This window comes from Dermacentor albipictus, chromosome 2 (assembly GCF_038994185.2).
Source record: "Dermacentor albipictus isolate Rhodes 1998 colony chromosome 2, USDA_Dalb.pri_finalv2, whole genome shotgun sequence".
NCBI classification, from domain to species: Eukaryota; Metazoa; Arthropoda; class Arachnida; order Ixodida; family Ixodidae; genus Dermacentor; species Dermacentor albipictus.
The window spans coordinates 194,319,009-194,339,741 of record NC_091822.1 but is presented as its reverse complement, the minus strand read 5'-3'; the positions used below and the strand labels follow the sequence as shown (position 1 = coordinate 194,339,741).

General features: G+C 43.4%; 1 protein-coding gene across 17 annotated transcripts in view; it reads right to left on the bottom strand.

Annotated features, from left to right (window-relative positions):
- Window positions 1–20,733, bottom strand: part of LOC135898527 (transducin-like enhancer protein 4) — a 103,422-nt gene that overhangs the window by 19,722 nt on the left and 62,967 nt on the right. For 15 of the 17 annotated variants that reach the window (XM_065427504.1, XM_065427507.1, XM_065427510.1 and 12 more), the window contains 10 exons: window positions 20,615–20,689; window positions 19,173–19,202; window positions 16,891–17,080; window positions 13,253–13,269; window positions 11,729–11,833; window positions 11,281–11,322; window positions 10,495–10,644; window positions 6,786–6,912; window positions 6,016–6,140; window positions 4,794–4,879 (listed from right to left, as the gene is read on the bottom strand). In XM_065427504.1, coding sequence (XP_065283576.1) covers window positions 4,794–4,879; window positions 6,016–6,140; window positions 6,786–6,912; window positions 10,495–10,644; window positions 11,281–11,322; window positions 11,729–11,833; window positions 13,253–13,269; window positions 16,891–17,080; window positions 19,173–19,202; window positions 20,615–20,689 — 947 coding nt within the window. The remainder of the gene's footprint in view (window positions 1–4,793; window positions 4,880–6,015; window positions 6,141–6,785; window positions 6,913–10,494; window positions 10,645–11,280; window positions 11,323–11,728; window positions 11,834–13,252; window positions 13,270–16,890; window positions 17,081–19,172; window positions 19,203–20,614; window positions 20,690–20,733) is intronic. The other 2 variants (XM_065427508.1, XM_065427505.1) reach the window with 2 other exon arrangements.

Below are 20,733 nucleotides of genomic sequence, written 5' to 3'. Positions count from 1 at the left end.
ACACCCAGCAAACCTTTAACTAGGATATATAAGTACCTATCGAAGATAGAAAAATAACTATTCTTGCATCATGAAACTAGATGGCTGAAGCACACAACATAGGGAGAAGGTTTTTAAAATGTTTGTTTTAGGATTCTTAAATTTTGCATTTTGTGTGACCCCTGCATGACCATTTTGAAAACACTGGAGTTCAGTGTGCTCTAAAACCAGAAATAATGACCCAATCCTAAAGGTGCTTCCATGCTCATGTGTCTAGTGCTTTGTACTATTGATCCATGTGCCATTTGCAGATTCTTGTGCAATGGCTATTTGTACAGTGTTCTAAAAACAAGTCATTTTCTTTATTATCTCATGAAGTAATAAACCTACAGAAAGAAATAATAGCATTTTTAGAATAAGAAGAGAATAATAAACAAGCATCTATACTTCTATCAAATTTGGTCCAAAAATAAAGGAAGATAACTTTAAAATCTATGTTCGCACTTAAGCAAGCATTGAGCAGGCACAGCAAATGCAGAACACAAATTTAATACTCAGAAATGCAAACAAAAACATTACATTTGCACTTCCTTGCAAGTGTGTGAACCCTGATGTGAACTTGGTGCTTCTGTGGCTGACCTTATTTGGAAACATAAATGAGCTTAATGAAGCAATGAGCTGCAAAGTATGTGATTTTAAGAGACAGTCAAATTCAGATGAAACTAATTATCATGTTCACCATAAATCTAAGTTTGCTTTCCATCAAAACTCCTAATATGAATGTTTTAATTTATGCACAATCTTGGCTGAGAACTTCTGAAAGTGTCCATGTTAATGTGCTGTCAGTGTGATCTTGAACCCCCATCCAGAATGAAAAGAAAAAATTGCACATCCAAAAGAGTAACTACAGTTAGCTAGTTGGGAAAGCATTAAGCTCAAGTTATCCTTACTTACTCACCTTTAAAAGCTATCAACAAGATGAAGGGTCAAGCAAGTTGGTAATCCAAATGAAACATTATGCGAGCATGAGTGCAATTGAAAACAGAGCTCACTCGCATTGTGTTTGCTGCGTTTCCTTCTTCATTATAGTGTCTGGAATATCTTTCTTTTTTTCTTTGGAAATAAATATCCATAGCCAAGCACGCTAAATTTCTCCCCACACTTAAATCTGCAAGGCAAATTTTAAGCAAAAACTTGTTTTGGACTGCTGAAAATACTACTGAGACGAGATCACCATGGCGAAAGCGACTGTCCTACGGTAGCAGCTAAAATATTGGTGAGGAACTGGGTCCGGACTTCTGTATTAATGAAGCTCAATCATCTGTATATAGAGCCCAAAGGTCCCCATATAAAAGATATCCTTATATAAGAGTTGCACGTTTACTTATTGCCTGAGTAGTGGTACAGTATACTAGCTTGAATGGCACATGAAGGATGCCTTTACCAGGCTCGCCAACTGTGCACTGAGGATCAAAAGCTATGGCTCGCGTCAACCAATCCGAGACTGGATCTGGCCGCAAGCCTCACAAAAGGGAGGTGGACTTGCCCACTGTGCACTAGTCCTTCTACGACTTTTCCATTCAGCTCGTCTAGCGCAGGTAGTGATTAGTGATGGGCGATGGATGAACACCTCATCTGGTTCTCGTTCCAAGTTAGCTGACATTGCCGACAACCTTCAGTGTAGAGAATGGAAGAAAGACAAGCTATGCCCTCAGAAGATGCAGTACATGCTGCCACTTTCTGACCATGGATAGAACTCCAATTCTTTGGAGTGGTGCAAACCACTTCAAGTTCACAAAGTGGTCAGCTCTTTTACGCTACTGGCATTAATTGCAATGTTGCTGAATCAGGAGCTAGTGACCACAGTGACTAGTGCTGCCTTTCTTTCAGTAACAAGAGGTATGGAGAAATACCCTGCATTTATGCACCCCATGAAGAGAATTTCCTATTATTACAGACAGCCTTTCCTTTCTCCTATCAGCTCCATCTCGCCTATGCAAAGAGGCTCGTGGAACAAACAGACACCAGGGCCCTTTCAGGAGTGCCTTGAAAAGGTCAAGACTGAGGTGCACCAAGACGAAATAAAGCACTCCCAATGCAGATTGCAACAAAACCGGGCCTTTTATTTTTCAAGTGAAATTTACAGGGTGTCTTTCTTGGTCCACGGCCTCTTTCATGCCTTACAGCTGGCCTCATGCACCTAAAAAGCTCAAGCTCGTATTCACCGAGAACCTCTTCAACCTGACTCGGAACAGGCGATCAAGCAGGCTGGCTCATCTGCAAGATTTCAAACAACGACCCTTCACTCACAGTGCAATGCATTGTTGACCTGTACAATTCCAATTGTCATGCGGCTTATAAAGCTCCAATGCAGTCAAAGCTTGTCAAAGCACACCTTTGCAAAGCGCCAGAATAATTCCTTGAGGAACAATGCTGAATCAATAATATTAAAACTGGTGCAGTTAGATAAAGCAATGCTGGACTACCAAGTCAAAAGCAAACTACGGCTTAAAGGGGCACTAAAGGCAAATATAAGTCAAGCTAAAATGATAGATCAGTGCTTGAGAATATCCAAGGTGTCACTATTATCGCGAACAGAGGCTTATTAATCGAGAAACTGAGGTAAATGCAGGACATGATTAGAGACTCCCCTGGAACTTTGAAGTACTTGCCAGGTGACGAAAGCACTCCTCAATTTTGTCACTAGTACTCAGCCACTCGTTGCAAAAAACATGATTACAAGACAAAATAAAATGCTACTTGTCCAGTTCTGTTTCGTTTTTAGAAAAAGGAACTCATCGAAGTTACCGTTGACAACAACGAGGGCAGTTGAAAGGCTACGTTTTCGCTCGACTCTGTACCGCCCACGCTCTCGCGTTACAAAAGTTTCGTTATCGTGTAGTGCTGCGCTGGTTTTGCTGGCTCGCGAAACTTGCACAAACTTCCAAGTAGCAGAAAATTCAGCCTCCATGTTATATTGTGGGATGCACAAACTGTCTACGCTACTTATCCAAAAAGCAGCTGCAGCGGTGAATCCACCACTTTTGTCTTGGCTCGGTGCTGCCATCTGTTCGATGCTGTTTTACTCACCGACAGCAGCAAACGGTGGTGATTGCGTATGCAACGTCACCACTCCCCCGGTTGGATGGTGGGAGATCTGAATTTCAAAAAAGGTATTCGGACTCTTCAGATGCAATTTTCTCGTAAACTAAGTCCTTTCTAGGCACGAAGCAAGCGTTGCAAGGTTTCTGGAATGGTATTTAAACAGTCCATGTCAACTTATTATTTGCCTTTAGTGTCCCTTTAAATAGGCACGCAATAAAGAACATTAACTGTGCCATCTTTTGTGAATCTCAAGCCACACTGTAAGAGCCATAGGTATAAACTGTCCTGCAAGCCTAAGTTACAATAAAGCAGTGTCTGTGTAAGCAGCAACCTTACATGCAGCAATTTGAGAAATTTACAACCAGAATTTACACTGCTTTAAAGAATTTGTTCTTTCAAAAGTACGAAGGAAGTGCACTCAATCCATGCTCCTACGTACTCTGGTTCAGCAGTTTTTCAGCGGCTTCATGAAATTGGTGGAAAATATTTAATAAGAAAGCAACTAATACAGGCTAAGACATTCCCACTAATTTTGCACTGTTTCCCATTAAAATGTGCATGCAACGTACTAACTTCAAGTTAATATAAAGAAAATCCAAGAAAACCACTGCTAGCTAGTTTTTCAGATGTTGGATCATTAAGAGTCAAAAGTACAGCGAACATGTAAATTTCAATCAAGACACCTCTACATTGGAACATATCTTCCTAGGACACCGATTGATCGTGTCTGCTGAAAATGTAGTTTTCGTACAATGATTGCGTCTTCAGCATCATCAAAAGACACTAGTATTAAAAGTAACAGTAGTAACAATAACAGCAATAACATTTCGTATGATCCACAAATGTCTCATGCCTGAAAGCCTCATGTCTGAAAGCCTCATGTCTGAAATTTTTTCAGTAATGGAAAAGAACCAAATATTTCACAGTCGGAAAACATTTGGCGATTTAAGAACTCAGCCGGATATAAATCATCACCATCAAAAACAACAAAATAAGGGAGCCCACTACATGACCACGTACTGGTGCCACAAGCAACCACTAAGCCAGAAATACTCCCACAGTAATAGAACATAATTAAAAAACTCACAATTGAAATATTTGAAACTGACCTTCCAGTGCTTTTTAAAACATCTTGAGCAAAGTATTACACAATTTTACAGCACAAATCTATCCACAAGCATTTTGAGACATATATGTAGATTACTTTTTAATTGCCATTATCTCAAGAGCTTGTGATCCTGGTGTTATGTGCAGTAGTCGTTGCAGCACCCTAAAGGAAATGTACGCACAGTGCCAACCTAAGAATTCGGTACAGTCAAACCCCATTAAAATGAAGTCGCATTCTATACAAAAATACCTTCATTGTATTCGTTATAAGTATGTGTTCGTTACATCTTGACATCGGTGACAAATATTTACTTTGTTATATCCAACAATTCATTATATCCATGTTTGTTATACTGAAGTTACAGTGTACAAGCTCCGCACACAAAAGCTTTCCTCTGTGCTTTCATGAGCCAAGACATAGTCGTTGAGTGGCGCCCCTAATGAAAGAAGTTAGTCTTCGTCATGTTGTTATGAAAGTGACTGAACATAATTCGCTGGTGTGTTTATACAAATTATCTTTGACTTGGACAGTGGTGTATTCACCAGTGCATTGTTATGTTGTCACATACCGAGGCAATCGAAACAAACTGAGAAGCACTCACGGTTTTCCACCTGGAATGGTGCCAAAGTGAGGTGGTGGCCGCAAGGATGGGTGTGCGTCAAAGCCTGCAACCTGCGATAAGGACAACTGCAATTCAGCGTCGGTCAGCCATGCTTTGCTGCAAACACGGCCAACCCCACGACCAGGCAATGGCACCACCCCTACAATATTCATGTCAAGTACATGGCTTTCTAGCTTCTTTCTTTCCATGTTTCCCTCTCTCTATTTCACACCTTCATTCATTACCAATGAGCCGAAAACGAAGGCAACTCTCCACCACGCACTGTAGCAACTACAGACAGTGTGAAAGCACACAAGAGTCTGCAAGATCAAATGCTTTGGGCTGCAAAGAACTGAGCTGTACAGGAAAGCCAGCATGATATTGGGGAAACAGCTTCTTTTGTGATATTTAGGCTATGCTTCTGAACACACTGCAATGCACTTTCCCAAGCTGGTAATTAAAAAGACACTTAAATATGTTGATTATATCCACGCAAAGGCTTTAAAAGTTCTGCAGACACTGTTCTCAACGAGGATTAAAGGAACCTGTGCTAGTTTTTCATTCAAGACAAATTCCAATCTGGAAAGTAATAAGAGCAGAAGCACTATGAATGGTGCTCACACTTCTGTCAAAATCATACTCGGTGATTCTACAGTAACTGAAAATTTAGTTTAACTGTAGATGCCTCTGCCAAGAAAAAAAAGAAAAAAAGAAAAGAAAAATTTCATGACCAAGACACCGTGAAAACTAAAGCCCAAAACTGCACACGAAAACTAGATGTTTGTGAAAGCATATCCTGACTTAGCAAGAAATTCAGAACCTGAGTTTAGTGGAATGACTGCATGACCACTACAATTTGTTATACACATTTTCATCTTTTACATTTAAAAAGAAGTTATTTTAGTTGCCAGCAGTAAGCAAAATCAGTCCAGATCTCTGCAGCAGCTCAATTCTCAGATGGCAATGTGAACACACAGCATTGGCTCCTCATTTTTTCAGGACGAACCAGGTAAGAAAAGGTGTTAAGTAACCTATGTAATGATTCAGACCAAAAAATGTTTATCTTGCTGTGAAATCTGAGCAAAAGCAAAACAGCAATAAGCACAAAAAGGTGCACACAAGTTAGGTTTTGTCTCCCTATTGTAAGCTTGTGGTGCCTAAAGAAAGGCATGGAGTGTCCAGCCCTGCCCAGTTCGTGGGGTGACCGCCCGGAGGTGCCCACCAGAGATCGCGAGTAGGAACTGAGCGCCGAGCTGTGTAGCTGAGGGAAGGCTGCAGAGTTGGCAGCGGCCAGGTCAGCTGCGGCCAACGCATGTGGTGCACCTCCCAGGGGGTACGGGTAGGGACCTAGAACAACAGTAGAGAGGGGAGCATAAATGCACGATTCTCTAAAACAGAACTGCACTTTACTTACTCAAAAGGTCTTACTAAGAAAACACAGTACAAAGAAGGGAATAGGATGGACTGACGGGCTAGTTGGTATGTGGCATTATGTACACTGTAGCGCAAGCAAAAAACACAGCACGGTAGAAAGACGGAGACACAGAATGAAAGAAAGACACAATAAGTGTTTCGCTATGTTGTTCCTTCACACTAGGACTCGACATTACAATGCTTTTCTTTTTCTTCGTAAGCGTTGTACGAAACACAACACTGCTAAAAAAATTAGAAAAATTCTGTGACTACGCCCTATTTATGGCCCACCCTAAATTCCTCAGGCATTGCAGAAGCAAGGGAGGCCAGAAGCAACACCAAAGCATAAAAATGCAATTAGATTATGAAAACTAAAAAGATTTCTTGCAAGAAACTAGGCACACAAGTGCAATACAATAAGCAATATTATAAGAGGTGAAAGTCATATGGGGATTGAAATAAATGAAATACAACTCATCACATAATCAAATGTAAAAGTTGTGCAAATGCGCACAAAAAATACTATCAGAAGTCCTGCAACAAGTTACTGTAGTTGCTGGTGATAGCACAATCACTCACCAAGAGCAGCTGATTTGGAAGAGGAACCGGGCAGGGACGGCTTGGCTGCACCACTGGAACCAGGAGTAGTGGAGCCCGAACTCGTAGGAGTTAATGATTTTGACACCGGGGTGGGAGATTTATCACCCTTGAGAAAGAAAATTTGTGACAGTTAGGTATGCTGTGCCAAAGTTGGACGCAGTGGGTCTGCAAGATTAGAATGTACACGGAATTCAATGTTGGCTGTGCAGAACATGCTGAGAAACAAACAGCACAAGCTAAAACAATGCAGCACAATGTACAAAACAGCTAGGCCAACTAGACTGCTCGTGACAAAAAAAAACCGTCTGTGTCAGGAACATCTAAGAGTATAAAAAGACACATAATGTTGATTGTTCCTTGGTGCAAACTTTGCCTAATAACAACTTTCATTACCTAAATATATGCTGCAACAAAATACACACAAAGCAGGTGCACCACTGACAGAGAGCGCTCAATTGAATGCATTCAACTCACATTAATTCAGATCCACAAGAACAAGACCTTAAAAATGCTTTAAGCTCCCATTGTTGACGACCTTCAAGTGACCTTGAGCCAAAAGCCAGAACCGTTATCCGGGCACTCAAACGTGAACGTCCGGGCAAGTTGCGAGAACAAAACAAGATCATCTGGGTAAGCTAGTCAAAACTTAAGAAAATGCGATCTCTGGCCCCCAACCCTTTGTAAAGGCCCGATTACATACGTTAGTTACTGCCCAAACAAGTGATAAAAATATTGCTTCCGTGTTCTTCCTAACGTTTGTTCACAATATCGCTCAAGCTGTAACTTCTAGTATCCTGAAGTTTTATTTGCCATTTCCAATAGAGACATTGGAAAGGCAGATACAGGGCACCTTACACTTGATTGTCATTTTTTTACACTGAGACAGGGTTTGTCTGTTTAACACCAGCAGTCCGCGAGTTCTGCAGCACGAATTTTGCGCCGGCTTGAAAGATGGCACCCCACTGCGTCACCAAGCCAGCAGCGTCAGGCCTGCCGCGGATGGCTGTTTGGCCGAGACGACACTTGAAATGAGGTTCAGTTCAAAACAGGTTCATGTGCTGTGGTGTGGTAGGCTGTGCCCTTGCAAACATGCAATACGCCCATATTAAGATTATGGCTAGTATCACCTCCAACCAATCTGTTTTGCCAGTAGCCATTTTATGCTTACATCTACTTCCAATTACAGGAGACATAATTTTCTTTTTTCTGAATTATTTGAAGCTGAATGATAAATGATCCCAAACAAATATTACACATACACATGTGCTGATTTCGCTGGGTTTGAAAGATATGTAAGCAAAAAGGCCATACAAACATAATTTAGTAAAAGCATGACACACTGACTTTTATCAGAGACACATAAAAGTGACACAGGCCCGGAGTGGCACTTGTTAGCACTCTTAGGACTAGATCTAGTACACATAAATGCCCAAGATAGTGGCCACATTGATAGCCTTCACCGTAACACAATTGGTAGTTGATTGGGTCGACTCACACCGGCGAGAAGTTATATTTTCGTCCACTTTCTTTTTTTATTTATCTATTGGGATAGCAATTAGATAGACACTGCAGGCGTATTTTTGCCATCACTGTGATGTTCCTTATAAAGACCAAGGGCGATAACACCATCGCCGCTCATCGTATAGGCTGTATCTGCTAGTGAAAGCACGCCAGGTAAGCCGACGATCGCGGCTCAATTTGGCACACATGAAGCAGAAATCGGAGAGCAAATGCGCCCTCTTCTGTCGCGTGAAAGGCCATGGGGGATGGCAGGGAGGGGGCGGATTGTGCTCCGGCAGCAAATGTGCATTCTGCGACCGGGCGCAAGGGGGAACTGACAATCGTGGCTCAATCTCGCGTGCCATATATGGAAAAAAGCAGGGAGGCACAAAGGGAGCCTTCGACTCCACCAACAAGTGCATACTTTTCGCGGCCGCATGCGGTCACATGCGCCGTATCTTGAAAGGGTTCTGCAGACGGCTCATACTTTTGTGCGCAATGTGTTCTAACCGCTCTTACGTTGAAGTGATACACGGCACGAAGGTCACTTCACTGGCTGCTGCTGCCACACTTGCTCACACCAGCACATTCACAGAAAGTGCCTGCGCTCATCAATGTGATACGTTCATGCTTGCTTGTGCGTGCTGACACCATATACTTGTTAATTCAGTCAGTTGGTAAGCGAATGTTTCCAAGTTTATACAGCTGATAAAGCTACTATCCTTACTTCGCGTAGCTGTCTACTAATTTGTCATCGCAACTGATGCTTCGCCTTTCGGGCAGAACTGCGATTTCTTTTTCTTTTATTTATTATTTTCTACATTGCCATTCAACCACAGCTAATTACCCCTGTGCTCTCCTTGGCTTCATTGCCTGTTGGCTTTATATAGTCGTGATTAACAAAAATCGAGCTCCCTTGGTTTTCCTTCTTCCCATTCATTCATAATGAGGGTCACGAATCTGGCAGCCTTGATGCCATTAGGTAACATACAAGGCTTTATTAGCGACGTGCATGCTCCTAAATTCACGTGTTACATGATGCCACCAGGCAAAAAAGGATGTTCCACATCCGCCCGCCATGGTCCAAAGTGGCTCTGATTGGCACTACCAGGGTTGGATCTAGTACACATGAATACCCAAATAGTGGCCTGATTGACAGCAGTCACCGTAGCACAATTGGTAGTGCAATGCACATATAATGCAAAGGTTGTGGGCTCGACTCCCAATGACAACAAGTTATCTCCTCGTAAGCCCTAATTTTCTCCTTTCAACACTACTTTCTATGTTTAAGTTTCCTCAGCTAATAACACCTATGCTTTCCTTGGCTTCATTGCCTTTTGGCTTTAAACATCAACTTTTGCCACAAGTGTATCGGTGGTGCCAGTTTATGGTGGTAACCGTCACGATTGTGGTGACGTTTGAATCTCACACGTCCCCTGATGTTGTTTTCCTCACATGGCTCTCACATCTCCTATAATGCGGCTTCCACATAGCTAAGCTCTGGCAGTGGTCAATGTGGTTGCAGCGTACTACAAGAGACGGGGCAAGTGCTGTGCTGCTAAAGCCACCTAACGGAGCGGTTACTGGGGCGCAAAAGGGAGTAGGCTCATCCTCTTTGGCTTGGGGTGAACAATTAGGCGTTGGTATCCAGCATGGGGACGAACATATTCGCTCGCGATCCAGTCGCGGTGAGTCGGACTTCCTTCATTTGTTGCGCACCCATTGGCATGTTCTATGGCTAGTAATTCAGCTAGCAGGCATTGGTGCATGAAAGGTGCAATAAATGCCCCTTTGATTGCTTGCACTACTGCGTTGCCATTCCTTTGTTCCAGAAGATTACTTCTTATTCCACAAGATTATTCTTATTCCACAAGATTCTTCTTATTCCACAAGATTCCCACAAGATTACTTCAGCGTGCATACCAAATGAATGTGGGCATGTTTCAAACATTCACACCCTGTCAACCTCCTCTTGCCTGGCGCTCTAGGTGCATTTGCTTGCCTCCCTGGAAAGCCAGAAAGCTTGTAGTAACTTAAATTCTTGTTTAATTTATTTGAATTAACCAAAATGCTTAATTCTCCAAGTCTGAGTGCTCATGAGTCTACTTTGCCTACAGATAAAAGGTCTCTGTTTGCAAGAAAAGAGATGCACATTCCACAAACGTGGCAAAACCACAGCTGCTCTCACCAAGCCATCCTTTGTGGACTTTGAGGAGACTGGGGTACTGCGACTGGAAGAGGAGCCCGAGCGACTAGGTGGCCTCTCCCGCTTGATGGGACGCTCGCTGCCATTTTCTCGTGGTGACAAGCTCCCATTGTTAGCAGGAGATACAGGGTCCTGTAACACAGTCCGTGGAAGGCAAGGTTCAAATGACAAAGGCAACCAAAACACTGGTGGGCCTTCTACCTGGATTGTACGTGTACCTAATCCCAGGAATTCCACCTACCTTAGTATTTCAAATTTCTTGGCCTGAGGTAACTTTACTAGCTATCAGGGGAACAAGGTACAGCAGTCCTCATTTCTTTGGCACTCGGATATTTAAGTACCTGCATTACTATAAAGACAGGTCATTGACCAGCAACAAAAAAAAAACTTGACATTTTGGGATCTGTGTAGATCCCTTATTCACAATGAGTCAGTCATCATAAGATTCGTTTACTTATGTAAACAAATATTGGGGGCGAGAATGTACCATGGTGCCACCTGCCATCAGAACCTGAATGACTTGTAAAGTTGGACGACTCAACGTTGTTCCATCTGAGTAAATTGGGTTTTTGCATTCTGCCCTGATCAAAATGCAGTAGCAGTGGCCAAGATCAAACCCGCGACCTCGAGTTCAACAACACAAGAACATAGCCACTCGGCTACCACACAGCAGGCTGCACTGTTGCAGCAAGTTCAATTGCATTTGGGAGGAATGGTATCTAACCAACCTGCCTCCTCTTTTTTTTTTTTTTAACAAAAGTTGCTCACCTCATTTGCAACATCAACTTCCTGGTTTTCATCGTCATTGTCCTGAAAATGAAAGTGACATATTTCAGATGCAGAACTATAAAGAGCAAATTCAAAGAGAAATTCAGCATGGCCATGCCTTCTTTTTTGCCTTAAACCATAGAGTGAGCTGGTCTCATTCCTTTCTGTTAAGAGAGGGAGCCTAAATTCTCAATATGACGGGTGTTGTGTTGCCTCAAGTTCAAAATTCCAACGGCAGCACTAAAGATAACATGCAGTAACTTTAAATTTCATAATCTTGCTCACAATCAAGGCAGGAACAAAACATGCATCAAAGGAGAGCTGCAAATACATGTGCGATTCTTGTTGGAGCACTGGATGGACAGCTGACTTTGGAAAAGCTTTGGTTTGTGCAAAAGGGTTGGAATCGCACTGACCAAACAGCTTAGTTTACACGACAGTAGCTTACATGAACAATGACATCATGCTTGTCTTCTTTCCGTCGCTTCTTGTCAGATTCTGTGTCCGGTGTCCGTGTTCTCAACTTTGCATCACGTGGAGAAGGCGAGTTTCTCTGTTCAAATGAGAAAAGCTTTTTTTTAGACATAGTGTGCTGGCAACACATGAACAGAAATATGTCATCCACTTAAACTGCCTCTTGTGTGTATGAACACATAGCAGATAATCAATTACTCTAACCTATGACTAGTTAATGCTCAAACACAGCCGTTTCCTTATTTCCTGGAAAAAATATATATATATAGTTCAAAACCCAATTTATTATGCAGATGCTATGAAAGATTAAACAATCTTAAAATGATGGCTTTATCTGACAGAGTTATGCAGAGTTATGCTGTTGCACAGTACACTTGGATGTGAAGCTGACATTACAAGTTCTTTTGACATGAGACAGAAATGCATCACCCAATGAGCTCAAAGAATGACAAACTGTCTTAGCCCCAACTGTTTCAGCCCCTAATTTATTGTTATCCATGCTTCCCACTATTTGAGCTATACAAGTTCTAAAATAATGCAGGTGGCAGTTAATGCAATCTCAGACCTCAGTTTATTACTTTGTTATAGTTTAGCTTAAACAGGCAGACGTTACTTTCATTACAAGTAACAATTTGAAACCAGCTATAGTTACCCGATTCCCCTAACAAGCACCTTACACAATTAATTGAGTGCATGTGATGCAATTGCAGAATGAGAGCTGGTCAGTGCTCCAGGCATGCCCATTTAGTAGGCAACCTAATACTACTCTGAGATATTCGCCTCTAAAATACACCATAATATACAGTTGGTGCTCCATGTTTTCTCTAAGGGGCTTATGTATTCCTCATGGGATGAAACTATAGAATTTCAATGTATTTTGAGCCATAACTTAAACAGTTGTATCTTGAAATAGGTACAAGTGGGAGGATTCCTAATAAATTGCCTTGATTTTCGATCCTGTTAGTTGAAATTTTTGTGTCCAATTCAGTTGTCTGATCTGGAATATTGTATGCATTCACTCCTGTGATAACTTGTTGTGCAAGGGACAGTACTTGGAAATAAATAAACTGTAATATATGCCCCAGGTAAATAATAAAAAATGTAATTACTGCATTTATTAATCCAGTACTTGCAAACAGTAATTTATTTTTCCTTTCCAGGTAAGTTCTACCTCTCCAATTAACCAAGCTGAAATGGCACAAGTGTGCCAGCTTCCGGAGGCCAATTCATTATTTTTTAACTGTACAGTATAATTTCTATTTTACTGCCAGCAGTAATTGTATTTTAAGCCAGCATATTTCTGGCTTCATACTTGTTACGAATGATGAACAAATGACCTAAAAACTAGTTTGGACAATTTTTATTACACGTCTTTGGTAAGCTTTTTTTCCATCAGTCCAGTACTTCCCTTCACCTGTCTGTCACTTCACTTTAGCTAAGTAATAGAACACTACTTAAAAGACTGGCTTTATGTTTGACAACTGGGTATTACACTCACCCTATCATCAGCAGCTGCTGTTAATCCAGGAAGGAACCCATTTGAAACAGGACAGGAGAAAAAAAAAGACAAAGTTAGCACACAATATGGTTATGATTATTAAAACAGTATATTTTAAACAATGTTATTGTACTAAGCTTGGTATGAAACCTTGCTGCATTACAGGTGTAAAAGGCAAGTACATACAATTAAGTGCTAATAGTAGTAGCTCATGCTGCTGACACGTCTGGGCTCCTTAGTAAGTGAACTTGAGGCCATTTCCATAAACATTTACAGTGATCCAGTGCATTACGGCGCTGTTGACCCTTGCAACAGTTAAAATACAATGGCTATAACCAAGGTATCCAGCAGACAGTGCAAAAGTAATACAATGTAGTAAATGGCCAGTCATGTTATGTAAAGTTATATTTTAAATGTGACTCGTTTCAATCGGCTTGGCATGAAACACATCTATCACTGCTAACAAAGCAGAAACCAAGTAAAAATTTGTTTGATAGCCCCCTAACACTCCAACTACTGAGCCACTAACAGTGCTGTTCGAACATACCGTATTTACTCGCATAATGATCGCACTTTTTTTGTCAGAAAAATTGACGCAAATTCAGGGGTGCGATCATTACGCGGGTTAAATTTCCCGCGAAAAAAAAAATTTTTTTTTCGTTCCGCGTTTGCTGCGAGATGTGAGATTGCGGGTGCGGGACACCGCGGGACACCAAAACAAAAATGGCGGCTGGCGGAGCAAGCCGAACGCGATGTTTTTTTTTTTCTCGTGAGTACATTACGTGCATTGAAACACTTTCTTCCGTATCAGTGATGAATAATATCGTTAATATCGGCAAGTTTGCGGCAATAACGTAGCCATGTCCATTTTGAGGGGACAGAAACAGGTGGGCGCGCTTAGCAGCCAGTGACATATAAACACATGACGGGCATGCTGCGGAAACTGCGGCATCTGTCTTCACTACTATGCTAATACGGCACGTTTCCGCTAAGGGTGGGCGAATATCTTAGCTGTGTTACAAGCGTCGGCGTATGAATAGGGTACACTTTTAACGTATCAGAGTAAACGTGGCTAATATCATTGCCGCGCGCGATTTGTTGCGTGCTCACGAGTGCAAAAGCAGATGAAAAGAATCGAAATGGGCCTTTATTGTTTTTGTTGACATCAGCCATTATAAAGCCAACCCATAATAAAGGCAAGTTTGGTTGTACCTCATTTTGTCATAGAAGTGCGGAAAGTGATGAAAGTAATGAAATGAGGCATCTACTTAAGAATGTTTAGTGCGTGCAGGCCGCTTGGCTTGTCTTAAAGAGTCGTTCGCGTAGCATTCCACAGGTGGTAAGCGCGATCATTATTCGCTAGACTTAGCACACGACATATCGCTGCGACAAGTTCGGGGCGCGATCATTATGCGGGAAATAAAAAAAATCGAATTTTGACGACAAAATTTAGGGGTGCGATCATTACGCGAGTGCGATCATTATGCGAGTAAATACGGTACATGGATTGTGTTGGCTAAGAAGCAAACACTGCATCTTCACTGTGCACTTGCATAAAGCATGCACAGGCAAAATACTTTATCCAGTCCGGATTCAAAAGAGACATGCAGGAACTACACAAAGGGTAGAATCTGCAGGGCTGCCTTAGCTATCCTCCGCAAGGCAGAACACCTCAGACACACCGCAACCCACAAACTAATCTGGATTCCGGCACACACGGGGATAGAAGGAAATGAAAGGGCAGACAGCTTGGCTCGCGAGATCACGTACCGAGTCGAACGGCCACACGCCCTGAAACAGCACTTCACCGTGGAGATCGGCTATTCAGATTTACTGAACTACCACAGAGGCAAGAGAATTAGATACTCCCCACCACACAAAGCCTTAACACAGCAAGAAGCAGCTAGTTGGCAGAGGCTGCAAACCGGAACCTTCTCTAACTTACATATACTAAGCAAGATGTATCCTACACAATTTAGGAACACATGCCCGTGGTGCGGGGCAACCCTCACGCTTTACCATACAACCTGGGAGTGTAAACTTAACTACATATTCCACAAGCACAAAACCCCGAGTGCGGAGCAGTGGGAAAGCCGGCTCACCAGCTGCAAGCTTGCCGCCCAAAAGGCAATGGTGCAGCACGCAAACGAAGCAGCGCGGCTCAGTGGAGCCTTGGACTAGGAGCCCAACCCTGCTAAGAAGGTCAAGCGTCTGTAGCGATGAAGATGAAGACCGAACACTAAACCCTTAATGGACCAAATAAAGCTTTCTCTCTCTCTCTATCTCATCCAGTCCAGAGATTGTCTGTGGTGACATCAAAATGACCCAAAGGAGACAAGGAAGGCTGTGCAGCAATCACTTGTTCATGTGCTACAGTGGCATATTGTTATGCTGGAAAGCAAACAAGCCACTAACCAAATGAAGAGGAAATGCATTTGCAGGAAAAACAAAGCAGCAGAAAGGATGCCTGTCTCAGAATATAATGATGCCCTAAAGATAAACCGTTGCCTGGCTCACCCAAACCTCATCATTTCAATGTACAGTGTAGCTATATCACTGCCCAAGTGCATCACTGGTACTATTATTTCTAGAATAACAATAACTATGGCATAAAAGCACAGAACGATGTCGTGTCAACCTCATCACAGTATGCACAGATTTGCAAGACCTCACAATCAGAAGGATTTTTTTTTTGTTCAACGTATAGGCTGTCTGCCACATCTGCTTAAGACATTCTTTCATTAATACAATCAGGTGTTTGCTCAGAGGCCATGTTGCTGCATAATTTCTTCGTCCTTTTTTAATCATGCTGCGATTGTTCATTTAAAAAAGAATAATTGCCTCCCTTTTCTCTCAGTTCTTATCTCCAATAATAGAGAGGTTTAGCTTGTCCAGTATTCGGCTAAATGTGAGCAGCCTGCATGGCGCAGCCACCTGGTGGCGCAGAGCTCAAAGAGACAAAAGCAGCTAATAATGCATTAACGAAGTTGCATTATTTCGCTGCTGGTGTATATTTTTGGCACTGGCATAATTGTGTTGCTGCTAAAAATTTATACCTGCAGCAAAGTAAAATACACTCGGTTACTGCAACATTAGCTGTTTTCGTATCTTTGAGCTCTGCGCCACCAGGTGGCTGCACCATGCAGGCTGTTCACGTTTACACCTCCGCCCCAAAGCCCCATTCTCCCGCGTTTACCAGAATATTGGACAAGCTAAACCTCTCTAGTTATTAATAGAAAGCAGTGGCCATACTTTGGCCACTGAAAAGCCCACTTTCTGAACTTGAAGCTACATATTATTGCTGCAGAAAGGGTACTGTTGAGCCCTAGCTGAATTACTGAGCAAGCAGCATTTTAGGAAATATTTCAAATCATGCCAAAAGCAAGCACATGCACAGACATCAAATAAGGAGAATGAGAAAAAAGAATCGCAAGGTAAAAAGCATTAATGCAAAACGCATCTTACAGCGTCACACCAAACTGTGGTAATTACTCTTTTCAGCCACTAGACAATAAAAGCAAGCAAAAAGCTCAGAGTCACCGGAACATTTGTCACATTGTCTGACCGCACCAAGGAGTAGAGTAGCTCCTCAAAAATTTCATTCTGCTCCATGCGCCAAGTGGCCCAAACATAAACACCTTGCGCAGCAGCGGCTGCAGCAGCGGCACGCTTGTCGTGCTCCTTGAGTGCGGCCACAGGTGCCAACCCCGAGGAGAGAGCGAGCAGGCTGGCTGCACTGTTGGGCGGCCCCAGAGCCAATGCATGCGGCATCAGTGGACCCATGGCACCAGGGCCCCCATGTGCGAGTTGCTGAGCTTGCATCTGTTGCTGCAGTGAAAGAAAAGAAATGCGGGAGGGAGGGGGCTGCAATCAGTAACAAGCAATGGGAGCAACGCCTGCATCTAGTGTGGACTGCGCACCCAAGATTATATGTGTATGCGGCTGTCCATGCAACAAAGGGCAATATCCAGAGTGCAGGAGCACAAACCTTTGTGACGCAAGACTACAAGTACCCAAAGTAGGAGAAGGCTGTTATCAGATGCCTCCAGCACTCTCATCTTTGTGCTCTACTAATGATTGATTGAATCGGAAGGCTCAACGCCCCATTAAAGCTGCACTTTGGCTAATAAGTTGCACTGCAGAGAGATGGGGGGGGGGGAGGCTCTGGCCTGGAGTTATTTAACATGCACATAAACAAATGTATGCAGGCATTCTTGCATCCCCCACCTATCAGAATGTGGCCACCATGGCTAACGCTTTAATGCATGCTCAGTCGCTATGGTGAGTTCATTGACCAGTGCAAAAGAGCAAGACTGGAGGTCACATCATGGTGAAGGCTAGTCTTTACACTGATAAAGGGAACAAGACATGCAAATGTGCTGTTTGACACCTGCTATTGCTGCATCTGTAGGCGCCATTTTACATATTTGGCTAATAGCCCTTTTGCATACATGCTTTTGTTTATGACACTTTGACAAATGCCATGTTAAGTTCGATCTCTAGGTTACTTTTCTGGAACTCTCACAGCATTTATTAAATAAATAAATAAAAATCTCCTGCTATTAATGCATGAAGACACTAACACAATTGACATTAATATACCATATAGCTCTACAAATTGATGTGAATGGTATATCCAAAGACTACGAAATTCGCTAAACATAAAAAAAAGAAAAATGTTTCAATTCTTTTCACTGTTGGGCACAGATTTTATTTTAAGCCCCCAAACGTTTTATACCATAATTGCCAAGCATCAAGAAGCTCAAGAAATATCTAAGCACCATGTTGAAGCTCCAACACTCCACACCCAAAATCAGACTAAACAATTTTTATAGTGTATTTGTTACAGCATCTAAATGCAACCTTATATTACTATTACGATATTACTCGTTTATGCATTAGTATTGAAAAAATCAGATTACGAAATTTAATATCCCAAATCAACACACAGGCTATGAGAGACGCCCCATAGCAGGAGTCTCTCAATTAATTACAACCACCTGGGGTTCTTTAAAATGCATTGAAATCTTACTGCACGAATGTTTTTGGGTACTGCTCCCAATCAGCATGCGGCTGCTGTGGCCGGAAGCAGAATGCCATAGTCAGAGTCGCCGCGGGAGGCAGTTGTGCCACAAGCCTAATTCACAAATTCATGGCGTATATTTACACTTCAAAATGACACATAATATGCAATTTTGTCCTCTAGTAGATGCCGTTTACAGTAATGTTATGTCCGTTTTTATCGCTGCACCACACAATAGCACACTTCAATCAATGTAATTTTTTTTTAATAACTTGATTTTTTTTTTAATATTTGGGGTTTTACGTGCCAAAACCACTTTCTGATTATGAGGCACGCCGTAGTGGAGGACTCCGGAAATTTTGACCACCTGGGGTTCTTTAACGTGCACCTAAATCTAAGCACACGGGTGTTTTCGCATTTCGCCCCCATCGAAATGCGGCCGCCGTGGCCGGGATTCTAATAACTTGAGGGCCTAAAGAAAGAAATCTGCCCTGAACAGTCGGCAGGATTTTGCCTTCGCTTTTAACTGCAAATATTCCATTCGTCCGTTCAACGTACGGGGGCCCGACATCGATTAAAAAAGAAAGCTTTCTTTTTTTCCCCTCTCTCGGATGCGTAGTGCGCTCTGCTTAACTAAATTCTGCCCTTTTAATCTTTAGCAGTAATCCGAGACCGGTGCAATCCGAACCCCGTCTCCAACCGGACTGCACGCCGCTGAGCGATTTCATCGAGCACGTTACCTCATTCATGCTGCGGAGAGAGAGCGATGGAGTGAGGGGTCTAAGTGCAGCAACCCAACGCTCCTCCGCTCCGACATAGGAGGGAACGAGAGATCACGCGTGCAGAGGAAACGAGAAAGGGTAAAGAGTAGAGGATCCCTCCTCCAGTACTACTCACCATGAGGTGCGCCAGGCCGGTGTGCTGCTGCTGAAAAGAGACCAACCCGCCGGTCAACACGCGGCACACACTCTCGCTCTCTTCTCGCGGGCGTCTCGATTAAGCGCTTGCCGCCGGCCGCGCGGATAATTAAATCGGCCGCGGCGGCGGCGGCGGAGGAGGCGAAGGCGAAGGGCGCCAGCAGACAAGCCGCGTAATGAGCACTCGCCGCCGCCGGGGGCGATCGATGCCTCACCTCCCCAACCGCCACCGGCGGATTAGCGCGCTGCGCCAGCTACGCCGACTCCCCCTCCACACCTCCGCCGCAACCGCTATTGCGCAAGGCTGCGCCCCCCTCCACGGGTCGCGCCTGCCAGCCCCGCGGGGCCGGTAATCGCACACGCGCACGCATTACGCGCGCCGTGCGTCTCCTCACGCCAGGCACAAAGCGCGGAGAAGGAGAGATCGGGCACCGCCACTCGCAACTCCGCGCGTACATGGACGAGCCGTTGAGGGAGCGGGGCATGCGATGTCAATGGACCAACCGCGCAAGGCTACACTCGCCCCATTTCCGCCGAACTTATCCGACGGAGACACGAGCGAGAGAGCATCAGGGTGGCGGGGACGGCCGAGTGCGCGCGTTAGGTTCTCAAAGCACTGTACCCCCAAGTTTGATCTCGCTATACACAGGAAGGAGTTACGTACTGCGGCCGCGTGTGCCGCTTCAACAAGGGTGTCAAGGGCAGCTGCTTGCCAGAGCTGTATGGGAAGCACGGTACGTCACTTATTATAGCGTACGTGTCTTGTGACCTAGTTTGATGAAACAGACTAGCGTTTACTACTCCGACAGGTTGCCGTTCATGGCAGAATTAATACATGCAGAGTAAGCTTGATTTCACCTGGGGGAACACATATATCATGAACAAATACAAAAGAATTTGAAAAGGACGTACTGCGCGTGATGCCAACTGACTACGCAAAATATGGTTAGAGCTTGCGCATTCTTAGAACACTACATATCATGCTAACAGTGTACTTGGAACTATTTCTTTTCCCCGCCCCCTTTTTAGATAGAAAAATAAGATATAGTAAAACTAGCACTTTGTGAAATAAGGCGAAGGGACAAGGCTCCGAACTTGTATGCAACAAACATTGTTGGTGGAGGAAATTGTGGAGCGCAAACAAACAAACAAAAACTGTTTGAAAGAATTAAAAGATTAATAATCTACGACGTGCACTCACAGGCTTGAACACAGTGTCAAGAGTAAATGCACGAGACTGAAAAAAAAAAAGAAAGAAACTAAGAAATGTACAGCGCTCTTACTGTCACAGTGTAGTTAGTTCTCTTGTGCATTCATTATTCTCGTGGTGTTCTAAACTGTTAAACCGCCAAATTAATTACTACTCATCGAGTAGCCTTCTAGTGTCAAAAGAACAAGAATGCGCACAAACGAACCACGTACCCCGATAATGGCGTTGAGTTCAGTCATGGTGACTTGCTTGGCGCGTTCCACAGCGGTTGCCACTTGCTGTTGATGCTGCGTAGCAGATAAGAGTTGAGTGTTAAACGGAGCTGCCAGGC